A 26,834-nucleotide genomic window follows, 5' to 3' on the forward strand; every position below is an offset into this window, starting at 1 on the left:
TTTTTGCAGTTTTTTTCCTCCTACTAGTGAAAGCTTAAAAAATTCTGCTTTTTATGTTTCTTCATTATATGTAAAAGAATTGCAGTAGCTAGTTTTTGATACGGCCTCATTAGGAATTTCATTCAGCAAAATAAAAATTTTCCCTAAGTCAAAAATACATGTTCACTGCATCCCTGAGTGTTTTTAATATAACGCGTTATTCTAATTTAACTCTCAACGAAACAAACAACAAACGAGCTCGAAAGAACCCGCAAACTTGCTATGATGTTACCCAAAAAAATAGCAAATGTTAATATTCGTTGCACAAATAGGGAATAACATTAAAAACATGGCATACCTTACTTTTTTTCTTAAATGTTATGATTTTAATTTTCTCAAAAAAATTTTTAACGGCTAACGACGACCTTTTAGAATAAATTAGAGAAAACTCTCATGGTTAGTAAAATATCTCGTAAATTTAAACAGAAATCACAAAAATAAAACTTCCTAGAACATCAAGCCCCAATCACACATCTGCTTGTAAACATAACATAAGCGAAATTTTCAAAATTTCCTCCGTTTTTAGGTAGCATGTAATTGTTTACGTTAAATTAACCATCAATAATTTAATTGCTTAATTTTTTATCCGTAGAAGTCCTAAAAATCCATTTAGTTCAAAACATGCGAAGTCTAGATAATAGCAGTAACATCACATAAAGCAATTTTTTTAAAAAAATTTTTATAAATGTTCGCATTCAATGACTTATTTGAAACTACTTTCATATTAGGAAAACATGGACATCATGTTTTACGAATATACTAAATGTCTAGGAATATTCATGGCTATTTGAAGAACCGTCTAGTTTATTCTAAAACACGAACATATATTGAACTAACACCAGGGTGGACATTCCGATTATCTTTTGCAACGCATGTTGTGTTTGAAATGGTTTCTTATTGAAATATAGGAAACATATTTTCCAAAAAATTCGCATATAAGTCTAAAAATAAAAATCAAGAACACGCACATTCCATAGCTTGGGGCTAACAATCCGTAGATTTTTAACCATTCCTGATTTATTTGTAATTCGTTTAATATTAAAATATGATAATCATATTTTTGGAAAACCCTCATACAGATTTAAATGTATTTAAGGATTCTTTTTTTTTAAAAATCTTATTTTGTTAAAAACACACTAAGGAAAGGCAAGACCCCGTTTAGTATTAATGTATAGGTGGATGTTGAACTTACATAAATATTTTGTTCCGATAAATTTGAAAATGGTTTCATATTAAAATATGGGCTTCATATTTTACGAAATACACTTATAACTAGAAACACGCAAAGAAAATTAAAAAAAAAAACTTTTTTTGTCCAAAGGGCTTACAGGCCAGGCCAGAATATGTATAGCCTTAACATTGGGAGAAAGGAACCAATTTGATTATTTATTTATTTATTTTTCATTAGTTAATTTTTTTAACTCGTCGCACACTTGAAATTGGTTTCATATTAAAAAACATCGATAATAATAAAAGAAATGTGTATTTTTTGTTTTTACTTTTTATCTCATTTGAAATCTTTTACTGAATTTGATGTGGTTGTTAATGAATCAACAAATGATTCTGTGCCAGTGACCTTATAGAATATAGATAATTATTTTTTTTTAAATAGAGGAATAAAAATTTTTTTCTTTATGAATTTTTGGGCGAGACACAATATTTTGACCTCAAAACAAGTTAATGATTTATGTAATTACATTTACTTCTAAAACTTGAAATTAGGAAAGTTAATATTTTATTAAGCAAAAAATTGACTATCAACGTTTTTATTTTTGATAGAGTGTTGCAGTTACAGTTCTGCCGATGTTCAATCGTCTGAGTACAAAGAAGCCGTCAAAATATTACCGTTTATAAAATTATTTTAATCGTTTCCCTTAAATAAATAATAAAATAAAAAAATGCGTATTTCGCACTTGCAGCATATAAGTACCCGAGAAAATTCTTCAGCCTTCAAATGGTTAATGACCTGAAGATTGAAGTAATAGGACAATGGAAAATTATAACATTTTTGAAACTGAGCGGTTTTATCATGCCAATTTCTCGTTTTTTAAAAAAAAAAAAAAAAAAAAAAAAAAAAAAAAACTTGTTAATTTTTTTAGTTTTTTTTAACATTTTAAAGGGCGCATCCTATTAAAATTAAAATATTTTTTTTAAAAAAAGGGAATGGATACCTGCAACTGACGTCATGATGCTTAAGTTTTGGTAATTTAGTTTAAAAGCTTTATTTGTTTCTAAAAATTCTGCTGTAGTTCACCACCACAGAAGTAAAATAATAATTCGGAACATTCTCAAATAGTTGGAGTCTCTGGCGTTATCTACTCAGTTGACGTGCAGACACATAGCTGCCAACAACTACGGATTGTCTATAGTAATTCATTTGTCTTTTCAGAGTGGCAATGAAACTTACAAATTTCTCTTGAATTGTTTGGTTCATAAACTTAATTTAATATTATTTATTCCTCCACTCTCAATGTAAATAAATCAATATCTTATATTCTATTGATATAATATCTTTTATGTAATCTCATACGCCGCCCAGATGGCCGAGAGGGTAGCGTACCTGACTCCGGATGGTCAGGGCATGAATGTTTCTCTTGGTGTTATTCTGTGATATGTGAATGTTGCTCACCCTAACGGGTATCTGTGTCAGTGTGGCGTGGGTAATGCTGCTCGCCTCCGTGATTAAGATTCCCACCGGGTAACATTAAAGAGAAACACTTCCGGCATCTTCCAAGTCAAATGAATCTGAGTTCAGCATCTGCAGTTAAAAATAAATAAATAAAAATAATCTCTTATTCTATATAATCCCTTAACGAAATTGATTGTAAAAAATTGTGAAAAGTTAATTTTATTTACAAATGTATTTCAATTATTCATTCATTACCACTTGGGATATTCTTCCTTGGAAAGGGTACAAGTTGGCAGGTCTGAGTACAGTTAGACGAAAGTAACGATAAATTAGAAACAGAGTTAATGCTAGTGTCTGGAACGTAACAAGCATTAAAGTTAAAATAACCTATGTAATCACAAATTACAAAAAACGAACCGTCGTAATTTTTTATTTTTTCAAGAATAATATTATATTAAGACAATTTGCTATTGATTTACCATCGCGAGAACAACCCTCGCTGGAACAGGCATGAAAGTAAGACAGAAAAGAGCAGGAAAAAAATATTTGTAAAACCATTTCATTTGTATCTGGTTTTTAGGAGCTGTTATAATCACATAAGCATAATATAAATAAATAAATAATACAAAAAATAATATATCATTGTAATATAAATAAATTAAAATATAAGCTGTTTTTAATCATAAATTGTTCATCACTATTTACTGTCTCACAGATCAGTAACAATCCAACCTATATGTAAAAACTGTTAAAAGTATTAGCAGTTGTGAATACTTTACTTTTTTCACAAACAATCTAAAGCGAAATAATTTTCGCACCAGTTTCTGTTTTTCTGCGTCTTGATATATATGGACTCTCAGCCCTATGGAGGAAGCCTTACCCAGAAATGGAAGGAAAAAAATCGTAGTAAAACCATTTCTTATCTTGCTTGTTTTGGGTAGGCTTGCTTGTCTACTATTTCACCGTTTCTATTATGACTTATTAAACAATATATAGATTATTTCTGAAATAAATCTTGGTTATCATGGATTTCCTAATTCTTTCGAAAACAAGCTAGAAATGAAATGGTTTTACTACCAGGTTCGACAGTTTTTCTCTCGATGGTAAGTCAATAATCACGATGGTTAGCTTACACATTTCCTAGAAGAAAAAAAAGCCTCCGCAAGGATCAGTTTAGCAGCCTGACGTAACGAACACAAACTGCGCAGTGAGGGGCAAATGAGAAAGATGTCACAACGATCGGATTTCTCGTTGAAGTTAACCCTTGCGCAGGCTTTCTCTCTTCCAGGGGGTGTTGGCATACATCAAATAAAGCGTACATTCAAGTTACACCAGAGTATCATATTTTTATTTTATTTCTATTATAAAAAGTACAGTATTCTAATACAAAGCTACTCTGAAATGCACAGTTAGGTTATCACTGTTGGTTTGGGCAGGCATCATACGCTGGTTTGCCTTTTAACTATTTTCGTTGGTGCAGTTTTATTTGGATTCTGATCAACTAAAACATTCATGTTCCTAAATTTAGACGTTTAAATTCCTGGTATGTCATTATATTGTGAATGTGAATCTGATAACACAAATAAATTAGAATCAGTATATGAGTTGCCGAAATTTTGAAATTAAATTTTTCGTATCGCCTACTCTTCTTCTACTGCTGTACCACAGATGACTTTTACATAGGATCCTATGTCGATCATTCCATCCCTGTCAATGGGAGCCTCTTTGAAAGCTTCATCCACCTGAAAACATATTAAAGAGATATGTAGTGTACAGCAACATTACATGTACACAATTTATGTCCCGCAGTGGACTGATCGTTAAGACACGGTTCCCAACAGATCACCAAAGTCAAGCATCACTGGCTGCGGTCAGTGTGCGGGTGGGTGACCACTTGGATCAGTCTGCGTAGGGACCGAGGGTGTGCGGTATTGGTCCTCGTTAAACTGTTCTACCGTAAAGTGCTCGACTTCGCGCGCAGGTCGTCGGGCTACCGAAGCGGGGGTGCCATCCCCTCCGCAGAGGATCAAAATTGCGATGGCATGTCTTCGGATCATCCTCCGGGATGTTTCCCAGACCGTCGCCAAAAGCCCATTGTGCAGCTCCAGTGCGACGTAAATTAACAACAGCAACAACAACGCAATTTATTAACTCAGTTTTTATCAATTTTATTTTATTTAAATGGCTCAACAATTGGTTACTTGTACTTCGAGAAGAAGAAGATCACAGATACCCACACATGTGACCTATGGCGTCAGTGCCTACTGATCGCTTATAAGCAAAATGACGCGTTAAAGTTGAGTTAAATTTCTCTACATAAGTTAGAATGTTAATTAAATATAGTGCCGTAGATTTATTACTTGCTTATGCATTTTATTGTAGACATGATATATTTTTGTTTACTGTACCTGGCAACTTCGATGCATAATTAGTTTATGTTCTACATAGCTTCATGCTTGTCTTTGTGTTAAGTAAGGAATATATAGTGAAAGAATCTTTGTGTAAGAGTATAGAATGTATCATTTAAGAGAATTGGTACTTGACGGGCACCACTTACTCGAAATAGAATGGAAAGAACAGTTGCTAACGTAAGCAAATACCACGTTTCAATAACCAATCAGGATCAAGATACCCACACTACGACACTTGCAGGTATCCCATTAAGACCCTATAAGAGTTATAGTTTATTTAAACTACCTGCTCAGGCTAAGATGGATTGATTTGTACGATAAGTTTATTGATTATTTATTTTTGTTAATACAGTACATAATCAGCGCTTGTGCTAAGGATGTGATTCTGATATTTGGCAAATTATTTGCCAAATATCAAAAGTATTAGCCAAATTTCAAAATTCTTGGCCAAAAGCAAATCTTAACAATTTTTATGATTGCCGTGATGCCTATGGGAATAGAGTGATCCCAGTGAGATGAACCGAGTTCGAATCCAAGCTATGGCTGGTTGATACGAATTCCGCACCCGGCTCACACCGACCACAGTGCTGACGTGAAATAACATGGTTAGAGGATCATGGGCTAGATTCCCCTTACCGTGAGGGTAAACCATTGGGGTTTTTTTCGTGGTTTTCCTTACTATATAACGCAAATGCGGGTTAGTTCCATCGAAAAATACTCCACGATGGAAAAATTTCTTCCTATACTTGGCCCAGGAGTTCCCCCGTCTTCTGGATTGGGTTCGAAATTACAAGGCTATTGAGTTGAATATCGGTTGTCGTAAACTCTTAATTTGGTCCACTGTTCTACGACGGTTATAAAAAATTTTATGATTTATTTTTTACCCATAGTAAACTTCAAATAAAAATAAAAATATATTAAAGATTGAATTATTTTATAAAATGCAAATTCAAATTAAGAGTAATTTTGTAGTTAGGGGCGGAGTGAATGAGCAATGAATGGGAGAGAGAGTATGAAAAATGTAGATGTTTTATCATCTTTGAGGGAAAGAAATAGGAATAGGTTAGGGTAAATTTTTGATAACTTCTTAGACTAGAGCAGTAAATATAAGGATAAACCAGAAGCGACGTTATGTCATCGTCACGTTATTGTATGTGTTATTGTCATGGAAAACATATTTTCTGAAAAAAAAATATTTGGATGATAATATGGATCTTGCTACTGCTTAATCTATTCTAATGACAAAAATTAGAGGGAAAAATTTTCGTCACGCGATATCACGTGATTCGGTAATGGACCTGGTGATCTGTATTTTACCGTAATTTGTCTCATGCTTATATAAACTCATTTGTTGCTTACATTATTTGGAATTAATATAATTCTCATTCGTTATGGGACGGATCGAATGCAAATTACTGTAATCGAATAAAAAATACAGAATTTGTTTAAAAAAATTCACTTTAACTTTTTTTTTTTTGAGATCGAGGGGAACATATATTTTTCTTTTCGGTAGAAAAATAATTCGCCAAAACACAATTTTTTCCACCGTATTTACAATTTTATCGCATGCGGCGAATACTTAGCGCGGGCCCTGCATTATACGAAGCTTTACACTACTTGTGTTTTACAATATAATTTAATATATGTACAGATATTGCAGTTATTTCTTAGAATAATGAGGTATTTCATGAAAAAACTAGATAAGTCAGTTAAAGTATAGAAAATTATTCTAATTCGTTATGGGATGTATCTAATGTAAAGTAAATAAGAATTGGTTAAAAAAAAAGTTCAATTTGACTTTCTTTTTTTTTAACTTCCTGAGACCGAGGGGAATATGGAATATATATTTTTCTTTTGTGTAGAAAAATTATTCGCCAATACTTTCGCCAAAACACAATTTTTTTCGCCGAATTTACAATTATGTGGCGAATGCTTAGCGCGGGTCTTGCATAATAGGACACTTTACAATATAAATGTGTTTTACAATATAAATTAGTATACGTATATATGTTACCGTTAAATTGAGAAATCCGCTATTTCATAGAATAATTAGGTATTTCATGAAATAACTAGACAAAAGTCAGTTAAAGTATATAAAATTATTGAATTCTACGATTTAACTAGGTTATTTCTATAGAATAACGATTGCTAAAGTATAAAATAAAGCACTCGATAGTTCTTTGAACCGGTTCTAGCCGCTTTTAGACTGTTTCGAACGAACCACTTACAGCTGCGTTGCAATGACGTGTGTGAGAGTACGCTTCATACCGTTGCTTTCTGCACGTAAAAAGTTGCATTGTTACCTGTAGTCTTCTCTGCGTAGCAAAACCGGTTTTTCCATGTTAATGGATAGAGGAATAGTGTATAGGGGAGAAACATTCTCCCAGTTTTGCCCATTTCCTTAACCACCAGTGGGTTAACGTAGAATTTAGATGGTGCATTTATCTTAGCTTATGTTGCTTTTCCTTATTATTTATCAATTAATCAGTTGCAAAAGAAATAAAGTGTATTTTTTAAGAAATTTCAGCTTTTTATGATCAATTAATTTGTAAAAGTAACTTTGAAATTGTTCATATGTATTTATTTCATAGAATTTACTAGGTAAAGTATGAAATTTTTCATTCATTATATACTTTAACTGACTTGTCTAGTTATTTCGTAAAATACCTAGTTATTCTATGGAATAACTGAATTATGCACTTTAACGGTAACATATATATAAAACATAAATCTACTTCTACCTCAGATGATGTCAGTTTCTCTCCCCACGTGATGAGAGCTTTCTTTAATCTGAAAGACAAAACATAAATGTAAATGAGGAGCATTCACGTTTCATAGTTAAATGTTTCTGCTATATCACTTAATGAAACCCAAATCTGTTTTAAAACATGATATAATTTTTTTTTTAGTGAAATTTGAAATGAAGACTGCATGTAATTATTTTTTATGTAAGTTATTTTTCTTTCTATCACATTATTCAAAATAGATTTTATATAAATTCAATTGAAAAAAATTTTTCGATTTTTTTTTCGTCCAGTTCAAAACTCAATTTACATGCAGTACGCATACAATTTTTTACCACTCGAAAATAGTTCGTTACATTTACTACAATATTACATTAATATTACATTTACTCCCAATACTTGATACAGGAGTTTCCTTGTCTTCTGGATTGTGTTCCAAATTACTTGGATCCGCAAAATTAAAATTGGGTAGACTGTTCAACGACGGTTATAAAATAAAATTGCTTAAAGCATTTCAGTGTTTAAGTTTTACTAATAAATAACTGTAAGTAGGTTTTTAAGAAAACAAGAGTAAAAATGAATAGGTAAACAGAAATATTTAGAAAAATTACGGAGATTACAATAAAATTAAAAAAAGAAAACGAAAGCAAAACTCACTTTGATAATTTCAGATGATTTGTTATTTGTTGATCAAAAATTATCTTTGTTAATTTTAAATTCTACCCGCCTTCATGGTTAATTTCGTTTCGGAAAAAAGAGAGAAAAAATTATCACTAAAACACTGCACATTATTTAATTTTTCAATCATAAAACCTTTCCGCAAAGAATCTTCTTGATTTTTTTAGTACCAAATAAATACATAAAATTAAATTTATTTCCATTTATAAAAATCCTTAATCAAACTACCATAAAACTATATAAAGTCAGATCATCCCCATACTGACTCACTATAAAGTTATTTTAAGAGATAATTCTTGTTATTATGTAACAATAATGACACATATTTCACCGTTTATTTGATGCACTCACAACTCCAATAAAACTATAACTCGTCTATTTTATCATTCGACGATCATTTCTAAAGTAAACAACTTTTACTATTTTTAAGAAGCGAAAGCACTTTACGTACAGGGAAATTCCTAACGAAAATAACTTTATCAACTATGACACAAAGATTATGCCATTATTCAGATATTATATTTAGATTAATCAAACTTTCTTATCTGTACTATGAATACTCAATGAAATCACAAAAATGAAAACTGAATTGCAATTATGACTTCATTTTTTGAAACGTAAAGGAAAGTGATAAGATAAAAATAGAAATTCCTTAAAACGCTTTCGCATCATTATATAGAAATCATACTAGCTTTTTCTATAAATTAAGCAAATTTAACTATAGTTGTAAATGAAGAATTTTTTTAGTAAACAACTTTAAAAGGAAATGATTTATTAAAATCCATTAGATTTATTTTGAATCATTGTTTACTCGTAAAAATAATTCTTCGTTTCTTTATTAGCAGTAGCTTGAAAATGTATGTTTTTGTAAACTTTTTCGGTCTTTTTCCTTCAAAAAAATGTATGGAAATCTTTTATCCATTTAAAAGATTGAATGGTTTCGGCTACTTAACTGCCGAAATTTTACTCTTTATTCAAAATGAACAGGGATGCCAACTGCTTTCTGCAAACTTTTAATAAATTGGTAGTGAATTGAATGGTACAACTTGTAGAATAGGGATTAATTACGCTTGCTCTTTATAAGTGGCACCACGATAAAACTATAACAAAGTTGCATTTCATAAGACAGATAGAATTTTCAATATGTAGTGATGGAAAAACTACTTAAAATGAAAAATATTAAACTTGAAATAATTTAAATTTCTTTACCACTAAAAAATTGTTTTTACAAAGCTGAGCAAGTTGGCATCTCTGAATGAGTAGCATTGTTAATAGTGGTTACAGCATCTTTTTAAAAATACTTTTAAAAATAAGTAAGTGGTATAAGAATTGTGACATTTTTGTGTATCCATCTATTTATCTATCTATCCTTGTTAAGTACGATGTCAGTAAAAGGTTATTTTTAAATTAGAATGAGATCTAAAATTTAAATATTATGATAGTTTTAAAGTAAATTAATACTTTCGTTAGTTTAATGTAAATCGACTAACACTTTTTAATCTTTTATAAAACGAAGTTTTCACAATCGGGAACAGCGGAGTCTGCTTCTGTAATAAACATTATGATTTTTTTTCTTTCTAATTTTTAATTTTTTTTTAATGATTATTTTTCCGGAAACATTTTAAAATGATGAAGTACTATTTATATTTCAAATAGAATCTATTCACTTCCATTTTGGGTTAAATTAAATGAAACGTTGAATTAAATTAAATTTTGTTGAATTAAATAAAACTTCCATGCCTTGACTTAAAATAAATGACAATAGATATGGATTTTCATTCACTTGGATTTTCATTCATGAGACAAATTCATTCAAAACACGATATTACTTTTGCTTTTATTCTAAATTATTTAGTTCCATTCACATATTTCCAATCTAATTTACACAGCTTTTATCACTTTGATTAATTAAACTTTTATAAAATATTAATTAAAACCTACAATTAATTTTAAAAATTCATGATGTTTTACACTTTTTATTTGGTTAACAATGTGTTACTATAACTTTTATAGTCTTTTGCGCTGAAAACTATAAAGTTAAAGAACTGTGCTTTATTAAGCCGTACATCTGAATAAAATGCCCAACATGCGACACTAAATGTCTAAAAGACAAAGGAAATATAATTTAGATATTATCTTCATTTTTAAGTTCTTTGATTTGATGCGCGTCAAATTATTGCTTGCGCGTCAAATTGAAAACATTTCTTATCGAATAATAATTTTATAGAAGTATTGTTGCAAATTCTTAAAGTTAAACATTTTGTAATCGGTTAACAATATGCTGCAGCGTGTTCCGTTGTTTTTCTCGCTGGTCACTATAAAACTAAACAGCTGAGCTGTACATCCGTTATGTGAATTAAAACATTTATTGCTTAAGCTTATATAAAATGTCTAAAAGAATAAAGACAAATGACTAACTTCTTACTTGGACAAAAATTGTTTAATCATACTTTAAGAGTGCCTCATCGTTCTAATGAAGCTTAGCTAACAAAAAAGTTTCTAAGGAATGAAATTGATCAAATAAAAGACTTTTGTGTTTCAAAGAAATAGATTTTATTTTCTCGAATTTACTGAATCATCATATCTTTCGGTTGAACGAACGACTATAGGGACAACAGGGGAAATTGACCTCGAACGACAGGTTCTAAAATCCCAGAACAAATTGTACACTTCATTCCTGAATGATTGTTTGCGTCTGGCGTGTTAGAAAAACCACGTGGATCGAAAGAATGACTCAACATCAAAGAAATAAAGAAGATGAAAAACTCTTTTTGTGTTTCTTACTTCTTTTCGCATATCTTCCCAGCACCATCAGGGTCGAAAGTATTGAAAGCCTTTTTAATGACTTCCTCTTGATCCGTCCCTGAAACGGAATAAAATAAATGTAATTTGATACAGCTAAATGAGAAAAAAAAGAAAAACACCAAAATAAAGAAGCGCAAGAAAAAAAGAAGTAAAAAAATGAGAAGAAAGAATGATTCAGAGTCATTGATAAAAAAAAGTACAAACTAACTATCTATTTCAGATCGAATTTCAAAACTGAATTCGAATTTAATTATTTAATAACTAAATATTTAATAATTAGGAAACGTGAAATCAATTAAACATTGATCCGTTCCTGAAACGGAATAAAAAATATATAATTTGATACAGCTGATAAGAAAAAAAGAAAACACCAAAATAAAGAGCTACAAGAATTGATAAATCAAATGGTTGATGGGAAGATCTCAAATATGCTAATTAATTAGTACAAACGATATTTTAAGTTGATTAATCAATCAGAAAAACGTACTTTCTCCGAATAAACATAAATTTTTTCTCTCGACAGATTCAGATTCCTGACCCTCCGAAAAAAGTAGCTGCGATCTAGGAAATATGGTTTCAATTGTTTGGTCAGAAAAGCGGTCTAAAGTTTGGACCACTTAATGTCACTTTCTTTTTTTCGTATTTCGTCTTATCACGAGAACTTTCAAAACGAATTTAAATATTTTTGCACACTATTATAAAATTCATTCATCCAAAGATGATTTCCATGCAAAAATAACCTCGATTAAACATTATTTTTTATTATTTTTTTACTATTTGATATAATTTTTAATACTATTTTATTTACTATTTTATTTAATTTTATTAATTTTATTTTATTTAATATTCCATTTAATTTTAGTTGAAAAATTTTTAAATTCTAAGACGTACAATTTTTAACATCATATTAAAAAATGTGATTTCTCATGGCGAAATACAAAGTTTCAGCTAAATCGGTTGAATATCTCCTGGAAAAACGAAATTTAAAAATCTGACTTTTTTAAATTTTGATTTCCAATTCAAGGGCTCTACTTGCATGTAACAATAGAGAGTTAGTGACTAAAGCTAGCTCTCAAGACAAAGTTATCGTTTGCATTTGGAAGAGAAAAAGAAAGACGGAACGATGGAATAAGCAAACTGAAAATATATTATTGTTGCGAACCGAGCTTTGTTACAAAATTAACAAATACTTATGACTACTTATTGCTCTGATTTGTAAATATTGGTGTCTGTATTTATATCAAGGTGTTTTGTTTAAAACAATATGTTTTTATTCAGATCAGGTATCGTTATTTTTTCGATTGAACTGCATAGCGATAGAACTCGATATAACGAACGTAAGTGGATTAAGAATTATTTTTACTTAAGAAAGTTTGATTGTGATAGCTTTGGCGATGTCTAACTTAAGGTATACTTATGCTTCTTTTATGTGTATGCCTCTGCCGATGACATCTATTATTCTGATAAGTTGCTTTGTGGATATGACTCGGGATTTTTCAATAACAATAATAAATAAGTAAATAAATAAATGCGCAAACACTTTGTTATTTTCAGAAAGTAAATTTAGGTGAAAAAAAAGGTTTGTCAGAAAGTTGGTCAATTTTTACGAAGTAAGGAAAAAAAATATTGAAAAAAATCGGGCTATTTCAGAGTCAGTTTCACTTCACGTATCGCAATAAAATATTAAGAAGGTGTTTTGAGAATGAAATATTTTCTGCTTACCGGATATCCTTTCTCCGAAAATGGTGAGGAACATTGTGAAGTTAATTGGTCCGGGAGCTTCGGCAATCATGTTGTTGAGGTCAGTTTCACTCACGATTCTTCCTGCATCAAAATGATATAGATTATGCATCATAATAAGCAGAGATACAAAAACGCTTTTGGGCATAGAACATTGCTAACGAAGGTATAGTTTGCCTATCGAAAGAACTCCCCTCGCTACGAAGTCTAAGGCCGCCTGCTGCTATGGAAACAAGAAATAGCGCATTTCAAAGAGAGGAGCTTCCTTCTTCCCCGATTCCCTTTCCTCGTCGACCTGAGTCAAAATCTGTCCTAAATTATGACCCAACTTGAAATAGTTGAACCTCGTAACCATAGTCACCGACACCTCTCCAGACGAACGGCTAGGGGAGTTCTTTACATCGAAAAACTATAGCTGGAAGAACGCTCTGCATCAACAAATCAACTATTGGCTGCAACCAATATATATAGTCTGAGGTTAATTATTGGCTGTGGCTTAAACTAATAGTTATGGCGCACCTTTAATTCGACTGCCGTTTGAAATTCTTTCCCACCAGCAAGACAAATAGAATGAAACTTATGATACTTTTATCATTTTTTTAGAGTCAAATCCTACTCTAAATTGTCCATAATGATATCCTTACAACTCTACGTGAAGTTAAAAAACGGGAGATTTCTTCTAACTAAAGCCAGCAGATTTTTGGTTAATTGTGCCAACTTTTTAAGCGCTCAACACGGCTTACCTGCAACAAAGGGGCCTATCATATAAGCCACAGAAGACAAATAGAATGGAACTTATGATACTTTTATTATTTTTTTTAGAGTCAAATCCTACTCTAAACTGTCCATAATGATATCCTCACAACTCTACGTGAAGTTAAAAAAACGGGAGATTTCTTCTAACTAAAGTCTGCAGATTTTTGGTTAATTGTGCCAACTTTTTAAAGCGCGGCTTACCTGCAACAAAGGGGCCTATCATATAAGCCACAGAAGACAAATAGAATGGAGCATATGACACTTATATTATTTTTTTTAGAGTCAGAGCCAGCTCTAAATTGTTCATCATGATAATTCCACAACCCCACTTGGATTTAAAAAACGGTAGATTTCTACATACTAAAATCGGTAGATTTTTGGCTAATTTTGTCAACTTCTTAAAAAGCTCAACACGGCTTGCCTGCCACAAATTTTTGTACCACATAAGTCGTAGACAAATAGAAAGGAACTTTTGATACTTTTATTATTATTTTTTTTAGAGTTAAGAGTTCGGCATTAAATAGTTGGTCCAATTCTAAGTTTACGACTATCAATTTTCACAACAGCTAGGCTAGGGGATTCGAATACATTATCCGTCTACCCCTGAGGATATTTTACTTCAGCTCAGTGGTCGGTGAGAGCCGGGAGCAGAACTCGTATCAACTAGCTGCAGCTGGGATTAGAAATTTCGTCTTCTCATTGGGAGGTGAACGTTCTATCCCCTTAGCCACCGCGGATTTTCCTGTTCATATTAGACTGTCAACTTCTTACGCTTTTTGAGAAAATTTCCACTAGTTGTAGCTAAGTTTATATTCTACTGTATGATTCTTTATATTTGTAAATTGGATTAGAAGTTCTTTTCTACACCATTACACGTAAATGATCCAAAAGCTTATATGAACCGCTACTTTGCTCCAGCTCCCTGGTCGAGCGGTATCACCCTCCAAGCACTGTGCAAAGCGTAGAGGTAGTGAGTTCGAATCCCGCTACTACCCTTTAAGTACCTTTGTGCTGTCCATCTCTGTATTGTGCCATCTGTCTTTCCATTTGACAAAAGTTTATAAGCCTAAATTGAGCGCACAAATGTATATAATTCCAAAGAACCAATCCGAATCTTTTGGGGTAAAGTTTTCAAAAGCTTTAGTTTTTAATTGTCTAGAACTCTCATAAAACATTTTTTTTCAAAAAGCGTAGTTGTTTGGCAATCTGCTAGTCCCTAATTTTTATTTTTTTAATAGATTTTCATTCTTTTTATTTGTAACCTTTTGTTACAGTTTTTAGCGTGAGTGCCATTCCTATTGTTCAATTCTACTTCTAGGATAAATATTTTCTGAACCTACGGAGGTTTTGCAGTAGCTAGAAGGCATGTCTAAACTAATTGAACATAATTTACCTAACTATAACATAACATACCTAAGGAGTCAAACGTTGCTCTAAGATCATTTTTGTCAATAAGACCATCTTTATTGGAATCAATCATCTGGAAAGCCTGAAATTTAAGTTTAAAAATAATGATTTTTTTTGGAATATTAAATTTAAAAGCAAAATTTTTATATTTAAATACTAATAAATGTTAGTTTCAAATTAATGTTAAGAGGATTAGGTGATTAACTTAAAGACTCCATTACCTCTTTGAACTCGGCTATTTGATTTTGTTCGAACATAGCAAAGACATTGGATGTTGCTCGTCTTGCAGTCTTTTTTTGGGAATCACTCTTCGCCTTTTTTGACTGTAATGAAACATTTCTAATAAATTACACATTTCGATGTAATATTACATTCATTCAAAAATAGGTGACTTTCAAAAAAAGTTGTAATGGATAGAAGTTTAAACCAGGTTTACCATGATCTGGAGGAAAAAAAAGTAGCTAAGTTTCCTCAAAGTTACAGAAATAAGTAGACATGTAGCTTCAGAGAAAAACTACGAGCAATTTCAAGTTTTTCTTTTACATCCTTCTTCTTTCTTCTTATCTAAGTCTTCTTTCATTATATATTTTTTGTTGTTGATGGATTCAAGTAACATGAAACAACTATTTTTTTCTCTATTTCATTGGTTCTTAAAAAAAATTCCTGCTTGTGACAACTGTGCTTGTGCTGTTGATGACCTAACCTTCTTGGTGATTGTGGAGCTTAAGCCTTCTTGTCTTTCCTGGCCCTTAATGGGCTGTGGGAATGCTTTACTTTGACGACTCCTGTTTCTCCAAGAAGCTCTTACGAGGTTTGTAATAGTTTAGTATCGGAAGCAAACTAGTTAACAGGAATTTTTTTAAGATTACTTTATAGCATTTAGAAGATTTTTTTAGAAGAAACTAAGATTTTTTTTTATAGTTATCACTTTAATTTTCTGCCTACCAAACACTCAACATTTTATAAGTAAATTAATTAAAGATATCCGTACGATTAACTTTTTCCGCTCGAAGCTCTTTCGACGCTTAAAGAAATAGACTCAACCACTGAAAAAGGTTTACAAGATAAAACTCAATGTTTGCATACGTACTACTCTGAGCCCACTAAATAAAGTGGTTACCAAGCACAAAGAAATTAACATAATAACATTCAGAGTAAAAGTTATTTGATAGTTGGCGGTGAGAATTAGCCCTTGAATCCAAAGGGCTAATATATCATGATTGGCACAAATGTCTTTTAAAATTTAGCATCCCGTAGATATTGGACAACCTTGACAAACATGCTTGCTATTAATTAAAGATGTTTACATTATTAATAGTAGATGAAAGGTGTCTGATAAGCGATAGTTTCTAAACATACAACTGCCGAATTGTAACCGAAGGAGATGGTGAACTCAACTAAATACATTCTAAAACACACGCAAAGGTTGCTTAAAAACGACAGTTGAGGAAAAACGGTCCTATATTGGCTATAGTGCAACAAGGAATTTGTTTGAAAACAATTTCCATAGGTGATTTTTTAAGTATGTCAATGAAATACAGTCTAACCCCTCTATAATGAATCTGGGATATATGGTGAAAACACGGTTGTAGTGATCGTTTTTAGAAGTCTTGTCCGAACTAATTTAACTAATATTATTTCGAATGATTAGAGTGAACAGCTTAAATGGGCAGTTCGTCTTTAGTGGACTCAAACTTCTTTTTTGGAGTTATTTAAATAAATGATACAACATTTTCAGTTTATGTGGTTAGTCCGAAATCATATAATTATGACTTGTAATTGAAAATGTTTTTGTATTGGAAAGATAAAGCAATGGGCAAGCCAATTACAATAAAAAGCAGAAATAGTTTTCGAATGATTTTTTTAGAAATTTTAACTACCAGTTTTAGTTTTTAAGAAATGTTGATCAACTTATTACATACCTGCCAACTCTTACTTTTCCCCAAGAATGAATTTTCTAAGTGGTAGAGAATATATAATCAAAATACAATAGAAAGCAGAAATGGTTTTATTTCAGACTTGCCAGCTAGCCTAAGTGCTTGCGAGTGGTTGTCTTTTAATGCATAATTATTTGTTTAGTAGATACTACTTATTGAGTGCTTATTCGCCACTACATCCAAATAATTCAAAGTATTATGCGATAGGCAACTTTGTCGCAGCTATGCCATGTTGAGCTAATTGAAAAAATTGCAAAATTAACCAACAATCTGCAGTCTAGTTTATTGCAATCAAAAATATAGTTTGTAGCCCTTTACCGTTTTTTAAAATATTTTGAGTAATCCGGAGCAAGTTGGCAACTCTGTTATTTTTCGACATAGCTTGAAAGATTTATTCGGTTTTATGTGGATCTGGACTCCTAAATTGAGTAGAGGCTTGAATCACAATCATCATAAATTAGATGATCCTTTGAGATGAGATCGATGAAATCAGTAGAGGACGAAGTTCTTAGGCTAGAAACTAGGCATAGGAAGATTAATATTGTTTATATTATTATTTATAATTAATTTATTTGAAATGGTGGTGAACCCCTAAACGCACTAGAGTTAATTCGAGCGAGCTAAACAAGACAAACTACGCACACTCGAGATAATTCGAGCGGTGTTGTACTTTATGTTGCTACAATTTTTCGCACTCGTGTATAATCGAGAATTGAAAATAACCATGTGAAAGCTAAGAAAAAAAATCTTTATATCGATATTTATCATTTATATAGGATTGTAAGCTATGACACTTATTTATTCAAGAATAAAATATACAGAGATGCCAACTTGTTCCGGACAGCAAATATATATTTTAAAGTGGTAGTTTATCAATTGTGATTCGTGGTTTAATAAATTCAATTTAGTAGATTTTTATCCACCACTATTTCTAAATAATTTGTAAGTTTATATAATTCACCACTTAATAGTACTTATGTCATGCTATACCTCTGCAAGCAAAAATAGTCAAATATTTGCAAAATTTACTTTGCAGTTATTTAACGTTTTTTTAAATTATTTTGGCTTATCCGGAGCAGTTGGCATCTCTCAATATAGTCTTTCCCCATGGAACAAAAGCACAGTATATCAAAATTGTCCACCAAAAGTAAATACAATGTTCTAAAGTTTGCTTTCTTACATAAAAAAATTTATTGCTTTTTTTTGGCCGGTTTTTTTTCAAAAAATCTGTGCGTTAAGGGGTTAAAATCACTATAAATGCACTTTATAAAATGAAGAATCGAAAAAGAAAACATAATTTAAGTACTACACATACTAATAAATACAACCAATTTTTTCTATGGGTGTTTTTAACATATTCAGCATTTTCGAGACTGGGTATTAATGGGTAAATATTAAACTATGAAAAATATGCTTACGTTGTCAACTTTTTCTATTCATTTTTCTGTAGTGGATATTAAATAATTTTAATTCAAATTTATACTTCAAAAATGAAAAAGAAAGAAAAAAGTTTCGTTAACTATAATAATTAGTTATATGTAATATTTGTTTAAATATAATAATAAAATCTTCAGGAAAATCAGGAAGAATTGACTATATGCCAACGATTGAATACCTTCAATTAAAGCAACTTATAGAAGAGATGGGAAGAAACAAATAATAAACTTTGAAGTGAAGCTGTAGCTCGGTAAAAACATTAAAAGCTGTATACCAGTTTTCTTTTGTGATAAAACTATGCTAATTATGAAACACTTAAATTTAAATTAATACTTTTTGCCAGTTTGTTCAGAAACTTGTAAAATTTAAAAAGCAAACGCATTTTCATTGTCAACAAAATATTATAATTGAACTTGAGACACTAACAATAAATAATTTAATTTTTAGCAATTAAAGATAGAATTTTTTCAGTTTACAAAAACAGAGATTTCTTACTATAAAATGCGCAAAGTAGGCAGAAACAGGTTTTTGGCAGTCTTATTAAAACAATTTTATCGAAATTTCCAAAAAATACTTTGCAAACAATAAGGCCAATTTTCTAAATAATGTAAATTAGAATTATTTATTATCAAGATCAAACATCTGCTTTCTCGCAAATTTTACATATCTACAAGACCGAATTTTAACTTCTAATATTTTATCACTGTTTTTGCATGCTTCTGTAAAGTTTTAACATTTATTGGTTTTTGGGTGATTTTGTTCTTTGACCCTTTTACTACTTTACTATTTTAATTGGTTTACACTTGTTTAATAGAATTGTATTGATCATTATTTTAGATATTCTGATTTTTATACTCGCTGTTGATGTAACTTTTAGAGATTTAAGTATTTTAAATGTATGTTTTGTGTATGTATCTACCCTTAAATAGGGCGGAGAGACACAAATAAACTATATCTACAAGATTCTCACAAATGTTTTTTCACAACAATGTTATAACAAAATTCCTTTGAAAATAATTTCATTTTAACATAAGCAGTTGATTCTATTTTATTTGCTTCTATTTCTTCAATACACATGTTTGCAATTAACTTTAGAATGAAGTTTTACTCGTAAATGTAAAATCAAGTATATCTGAGATAAAAAGCTTTCATTTTGACTGTCCAGTTCAAATAATAAAAATTTTAATGCTTTGTTTAAGCGTGTAGAATCATTTCTACACTATGAACATAAAAAAAAAACACAATCAGAAATTAATAAAATAAAAACATCAAAAACAATGCACGCAATGGATTGACAGTATTTCTAGCTAAGGTTTTCATTGCATCTATGGATTTTTTAAAATTTCCAGACGATTGCTTGAAAGGAAGGTTATTATTTCTTCTTTTGGCTGTTTTTTACCATGATAATTGCATTTAGTTTTTCTGCAGTTTTTTTTCTCCTTCATGGAAAATCTCTTTAAAAATCGTCTAACGTGAAATATCAAAACTTTCGAATGCTGTAATTGTTAGCACAATGTCACATGTTTTTTACTGAGCCGAGAATAAATACTCTTAAACATTCCAATAATGCTTAAGTTCGAAAGCTAGTTTTAAAAAATGGAAGAAAAGAGTTATATTAATAATGCAAAAAATATATTAGATTATGAGAAAGCTGTAGTCGAATGCAACGGACATCTTTTAATCGATATTTTTATAAAAATAATGTATGGTACGAATCCAAATCTTTTCATATCCGATGATAAAATCCCATTTAGCATGATTTCTTTCTACTTACGAAAAAATGTCTGCTTGCAGACTGGAATAAATGTTTTTGTTTCACGCGCATGCTATGCAGGTTTATATCGGCAATGTTTTAGGGGAAAAAAAACTATCGATACAATGAAAAAATCGACGAAAAATAATATCAATCCAAAACACTACTACAAATACGGTTAGTGCATGATGTTTCTGGTGTTAGTATTTTATTACTTTGTGGTTATATTCTTTTTCGTGTTGATAGTCGAAATAATTCTGAGCAAGAATACGAAGCATTGCAATTTATATTATTCGAATTGGAAAGTAATAACGAAAGCTTTATAACTCAAACATACTTGATTTTTATCTTTAACCCTTTCGCGCCGACTGTCACAAATACGTGCCAGTACAAAACCGTATCAATTAGGATAAAAAGATAAAACTGGTAATCAAAGTATTTCTTTAGCAGTTTATTTGTGAGCCGAGTTAATTGTTTGATTTATTTAATTCACCATTACTTTGTTCAAAATAAAACTATTTAGTTATACTTTGAATTAACATTGATTATATATATGATTAAACTAACAATAATTAAAGTAAAAGCAAAGTAAGTCTGTCAAATTAGCAACGATTACATTTAAGTTACCGCTTTTTATTTAATTACAACCTGATTCTGATTTTGTACGAATACTTTTCTGAATCACCCGTCCCCAAGGGGTTAAGAGTAAAACTTTCTTCTAAATATAATAGTAAATATTTGTAATGGAAGAATAGAAATAAATAAAATGATATTAACTGTAATAATATAGTTATGTTAAAATAAAATGTTTTCAAATGCATGCAAAGCTGTCAACTTCCATGCTTTCTGCAAACATTTTAATAAATTGGTAGCAAATTGAATAGTAAAACTTGTAGAATAAGGGTAATCATGCTAACACTTTAAAAGTGTCACTACATGATAACTGCTATAAAGTTGTATTTAATTTGATATTTTTAAAATTTTAATATGTACAGTAGTGCAGAAGCGACTTAAAATCTAAAATACTAAACTGAAAATTTACTTAAATTTCTTTACCACTAGGAAATATTTTATTACAAAGCGGGGAAAGTTGTAGTATTTATTAATTCTTCTTTCTTTCATTTTTTTTCTGGATGAACCACTTGTATATGTATATTCGATTATCTCTGCAAACAATCAGAGAAGAACTAATAATAATCTGCGTTTAATCTTACGTTTCTCATTGTTTAAATACACAAAAAAAGAACTTCAATGATTCTTTTTTCCTTAACATCTCTATTTACGATAAAAAAATTGAATGCCATCAGGTGCAAATATTTATAACAAGTAAAAACTCAAACAATCGACTGAACTTAAAACTTTATCTTTGTCGTGTTTGTGTATCTTTTCCGAGTGTTTATTTTTTATGCAAAGGTTTTGTATCTCTCGAATACTAGATAATAAAAAAATAATATTGTGAGCAGATTGATAATGACATTATGTTTTTACAGTAAAAATTTTTATTTGGATTATTCAAGGTCGATTTATGCAAAAAAATATCGATAAACAATAAAATGTTTTTTGAATTAACTATAGATCTTTATCAGTATTTTTTAAATTATCGAATATTTTTAAATAAATTATAGATTTTAGATATGTAGTAATTTAGTTGAAACTTCCAATAGAATCTTTGGAGCAAATGGACAGAAGGATAGAAATTTTTTACTAATACTAGAGTTATAAAATGCTTTCAATTTGTTTAAACGTTCCATTTTTTTCAGATATAACTATTTGTGTCTTACTCGAATGACAGTAGAAAATTTTTAACTTATTAAAGTTGACTTGTTTACAATTTTGGTCACACTTTTTTTTGAAGGGTCAAAATATTATGAAAATTGCTACAAAAATTAAACTTGAAATTACCCTCTCATAATTTCTCTTTCGTTCCATTAAATTTTTTTCATAAATTTCTGCAGAATAAATTACTACAGAATTAACTACAGAATATTACATTACACTATTTTTAGAGCAAGCTTCAAGTCTTACTTTGGATTCCTTTTTTCTTTTGACAAGTAAAATGACTAACGGTTTCCGGGTCAACAAATTAAAATGTTACAAAAAAAAAATACTTAACATCTTTTTTATGTCCCTGACCAACCTTCAAAAGACTCTTTTATTTATTTATTTTTAGAAACGCCAGGGATTTGGCCACGGAACCATTAGCCATAGTCTTGCTTCCCAACACTTTATATCACTAAAAGTGTTGTTTCTAATGAAACTTGATCAAGACAAGTTCACCAACTATTGGTTTTTTATGAATTAATTCAGGAAGTGCGTCTTTCGTTTGACAAGAGAGCATTGCAAGAGTACGTCTTGGCTCAGAAACTCAAGAAGAAATGACAGCACCACTCATTCGTGAGGCCACTTCCTCAATTAAGATAAATTTAGACGTAGATCTTAAGGGAAAAGAAATTTTCTCCAAGTCCCTGCACACGCGGCACTGCTCAGCGACTGACCACAGGACATTCCATTTCACAGATTTTAAGAGCACACATATTACCCACCCCCAGAGGGGCATCCGGGTCTCAGGTCACGAAAAATGTGTACATATCCCATCAGTACAAGAAAACAAATAGATTGTGATGAACAAAAGAGGCCTGAAAATGATGAAGCAACCCCGAGAGTGACCCTGGGTTGCACGCATGGATGTAAATGTACACATGTAAAGATGTGCTGTTTACAGATGATATAACTGAAGTGTGTTGTCATTAAAGTATGAAATTGATTAAAAAAAATTTAATATAAAAACAAATTTTTATATACTTTTAATATAAAAATTTTAATATAAATAATAAGTCAGAATGGAAAAGTGCTATGAGCAGCTGAAAACATATTTGTCTTATGTAAACAATTTAAATAAAAAGTTAGTAACCAAAAATAAGCAAAACGAAATTTTAAAAATATGTATACTAGCAAAAACAGCACTTCATCAGGGGACACACTGTCTACTAACACACTGTTGGATTTCTGTTGTCAGTGGTTAAACCAAAAACTGACTGTGAACCGAGGCCCCATAATGGAAAAACTAAATGCGAAAATGCAATACCTCAAAAATTTAAATATTGAAATAATTATGAAGATTCAATGGTACATAATCCAATGGTACACAGTATATTCCGTAATATAAATTGACAGATGTTACATGACCTATAGGGCCTGATAACAAAATTTAGATCATAATATGAACATGAATTTTTAACGAATAATTTAAATTACAAGAATAAAAAATTAATTCAGTCTTAATCGTTTTGAAAAAAATTCCTATGATTGGTGCTTCTTAATATAGTGGTCGCTTCGGTTCATCAAAAATAAAAAAGTGGTTATGGAGAACTAGGCAATGTTTCGTTAATTTTTTACATGGAAAGTGATATCTCAACTAACGGCATATCTCAACTATTTAAAATATTATACTTAATTTTAAAATTGGACTGTTCGTTAATTTTAAAATAATGCAGAAGCTGCATTTAAAATACACAGTCAGCTTTGAAGATAAATTGGATACCACTTTTTAATTTTTTCGAACACTGCGAGTCTTAATAAGACAAATTTCATTCTTTCCGATAATGGATCTTCCAAGCGGTAGCTTACTCAAAAATATATAATGATATTTTGACGAGGTTGATTTTCGCTATCGTAAAGATTATTATGCTTTTATATATATTTGTTGTAATTATTTATAAGTAGTGGTGTACAAAGTCATTTATAATTATTATTATAATTCAAAAACACGTCTAATGTGAATTAAATCACATTTAATGAAAAAACACGAGTTTCGCTACCACTTTAAATATAAGAATAAAATCTTTGGGGAAAAACACGAGATAGTCGCAGCTACTGCATACACTGAAAAATCTTCTGATTATTTTTAAATTTAACAGGATAGAAAATTTCTTTCGTTGATATTATTTCGTCATTTGTTGATAATATTTTAATAACTTCAACTGACTTCATAAAGCATCCATATGTATAATAATAATCATTTGGCGACGGGTTTAAGGAACTGATGAATTCGAAGGAAAAAAATGCTGTGATCAACGTAGTTGTGATATCTAACTTCTAAGATGGCAACAATTCCCAGGAAATTGAAAACATAGACGGCTATACATTTGCATATCCAAAAAAATTGTTCTTTCAATTGTGTAAATGACACCCTCTCAAACCATGTGGTGCGTTCGGGGGAGGCACGAGGTTTAAGGGCGCACTCGCCAGAAAAATAACACTTAAAACAGTAATTTTTGTTTATAAATATTTTTAGCTCACTTGGTGAGTAATAATAACCTTTAACTAAGCTATGAATATTACGATTATAAGATATTGTTTTCCGATTACTAAAAAAAAAAGATCATTCAATATGGTAAGTATATTCAGTATTTTCATTTAGTAACTTAATTCTACCTTTTCATCACCAATACTATTTTCATTTTTTTTAAAATTAAAATAAAATTACTGATTATTAATATCCGAATATCTCTTCACCACAGTGTTTTGTTTTCATATTATAATTTTACATTTTTTATGGAATGTCTAAGATAGGGCGTGCTAATTAATCTTGCAGAGGCTCACCTAAGTCTATGGATGATACTGAGTACCTCGCAATTTTATTTATAATAATTTTATGTAATGATGCGTTAGGCATTTTCAATAAAAGTTTATTTTTTTGGAGAGTGAAGATAAAAAATAATAATTTTTAAACTATTTACTTTTTTTATTTCATTTAATCACGACACATGTTAATAAAAAACTTATAATTAAATAAATGCATAATTGTAAGAATTTGAATAAAGAATAATTATTAAACCAACTAGTTTATGCAGATTAAAATAATTTAAATAGTAAATAGTGTAATTTATATTTTTTTTTATTGAAAAACAACTTTCCTGGGACATTTTTTGTTGCATTTTTATATATACTTGATCTTACCTAATTCAGGCGTGAGAACTTTTAATCTAAAAATAGTTTTTTCAGAAAGCTACAGGCCTTTTTCAAAATGATATCTTTAGCTTAGTTTATTTTTTTGTTTGAACAAGTTTGTAAAAAAAAAAACGTATATCTTTATATGCAGACATATACAATTGTCTCCTCGAACAAAAAATTATGACTAATAACATATGGCCTTTACTTATCGCATCATAAACTAAAATGTATTATCGCCGTTTTCCTACCACTTCCTATGTAGCAGAGAAGTGGACACGTTTTAAAAATATCCTGGTTGGGAATATATAATTGAATATTATAAAGACTGTGTTTGTCGGTTGAAACAGAAAGAAGATTTGAAATTAGTGACGCGGAAATAAAAATACGTTCAAAAATCTTATGCAATAGAAAACAAAAAAATTTCCTACCCCTTGTTATTAACAACTAAGTAAACCAGAGACAAAACACTAACTTAAAAGTAAAATAAAATTTTAAATAACAAAAGTTTCATTAAAATACGCATACGAAATTTTTTAAAATCTGAATCTTTAAACTCATGAAAAGTTTTTTTAAAAATCAAATTCCAGTGAATATAATCCGAAACGAAATTTTCATTTTACCATAATTTTAAAGTGTCTGAATTGATGTTGTTGAACATAGAATTCAATTATGAAAAATATTGCAATTATAATATTCGATTAAAATTCCAATAGGAAATTTCAACTTACCATGATGTTACAGTTTCTGAATTGAAGTTGTTAAACTTGGAGTCTCTATGTTGAAGAAGGCACAGAGTCCAAAAGAACCTTTCTAGACCTCGAAATGAATTTTCAGTCAGAAGAAGTAAAAGAGTCAAGCTGAGTCGCACACGTTTGTGTTCATTTCCTAATCCCATATTTTTCCTAACACCCCACTTCTGTAAAATACAAAAATAAATAGCAAAGGAAAACATTCGTCTGCATATGATTCTGAAGCCAAATATGGCTTTCGAAAGAAAATCCAAACACATCTTGGTCATTTCTTATGAATTTCTTCTTCTTACTCATCCCACATCCACAGGTTTCTTAAAAGTTTTTAAAGCAGGTTCTTTAAGTCGGATTATTTTTATGGAAAAAAGAGTGTTTACTTCAACTTTAAAAAACAGGTACATTTTGTTTATTCAGTTTAATGAGTACTTATTATTTTGTTTCCATAATACAGCAAAACAGGATGTCAATATAAATTTCGTAAAATATTTGATGATCCATGAATTATGTGCAAATGTTCTGATTAATTTTATGAAAAAGAATTGAGGAAAAAACAGTGTTTACTTCAACTTTATAAACAGGTATATATTGCTTATGTAGTTAAGTTAGTGCTAATTATTTAGTTCCTGTAAGACTGAAAATACAAATATTATTATAAATTTTGTCAAATATTCAATTCGATAAGAATGATGTGTAAATGTTTTAATTATTTTCATGAAAAAGAATTGAGAGATAAAAAGTGTTTATTTTTCTTTAGAAACAGGTATATATTGTTTATTCAGTTTAATGAGGGTTAATT

At 30.1% G+C, this 26,834-nt stretch overlaps 1 protein-coding gene across 1 annotated transcript in view; it reads right to left on the reverse strand.

The window, feature by feature from the left end:
- Nucleotides 1-3,994: 3,994 nt before the first annotated feature.
- Nucleotides 3,995-26,834, reverse strand: part of LOC107438410 (uncharacterized) — a 60,568-nt gene continuing 37,728 nt past the window's right edge. Inside the window, exons 8-14 of the mRNA XM_071179290.1 lie at nt 26,029-26,205; nt 15,431-15,532; nt 15,216-15,291; nt 13,029-13,130; nt 11,286-11,364; nt 7,821-7,869; nt 3,995-4,410 (exon numbers count right to left, since the gene is read on the reverse strand). Of these exons, the coding sequence (XP_071035391.1) occupies nt 4,309-4,410; nt 7,821-7,869; nt 11,286-11,364; nt 13,029-13,130; nt 15,216-15,291; nt 15,431-15,532; nt 26,029-26,205 (687 nt within the window). The 3' untranslated portion in view covers nt 3,995-4,308. The remainder of the gene's footprint in view (nt 4,411-7,820; nt 7,870-11,285; nt 11,365-13,028; nt 13,131-15,215; nt 15,292-15,430; nt 15,533-26,028; nt 26,206-26,834) is intronic.

This window comes from Parasteatoda tepidariorum, chromosome 3 (genome assembly GCF_043381705.1).
Source record: "Parasteatoda tepidariorum isolate YZ-2023 chromosome 3, CAS_Ptep_4.0, whole genome shotgun sequence".
NCBI lineage: Eukaryota > Metazoa > Arthropoda > Arachnida > Araneae > Theridiidae > Parasteatoda > Parasteatoda tepidariorum.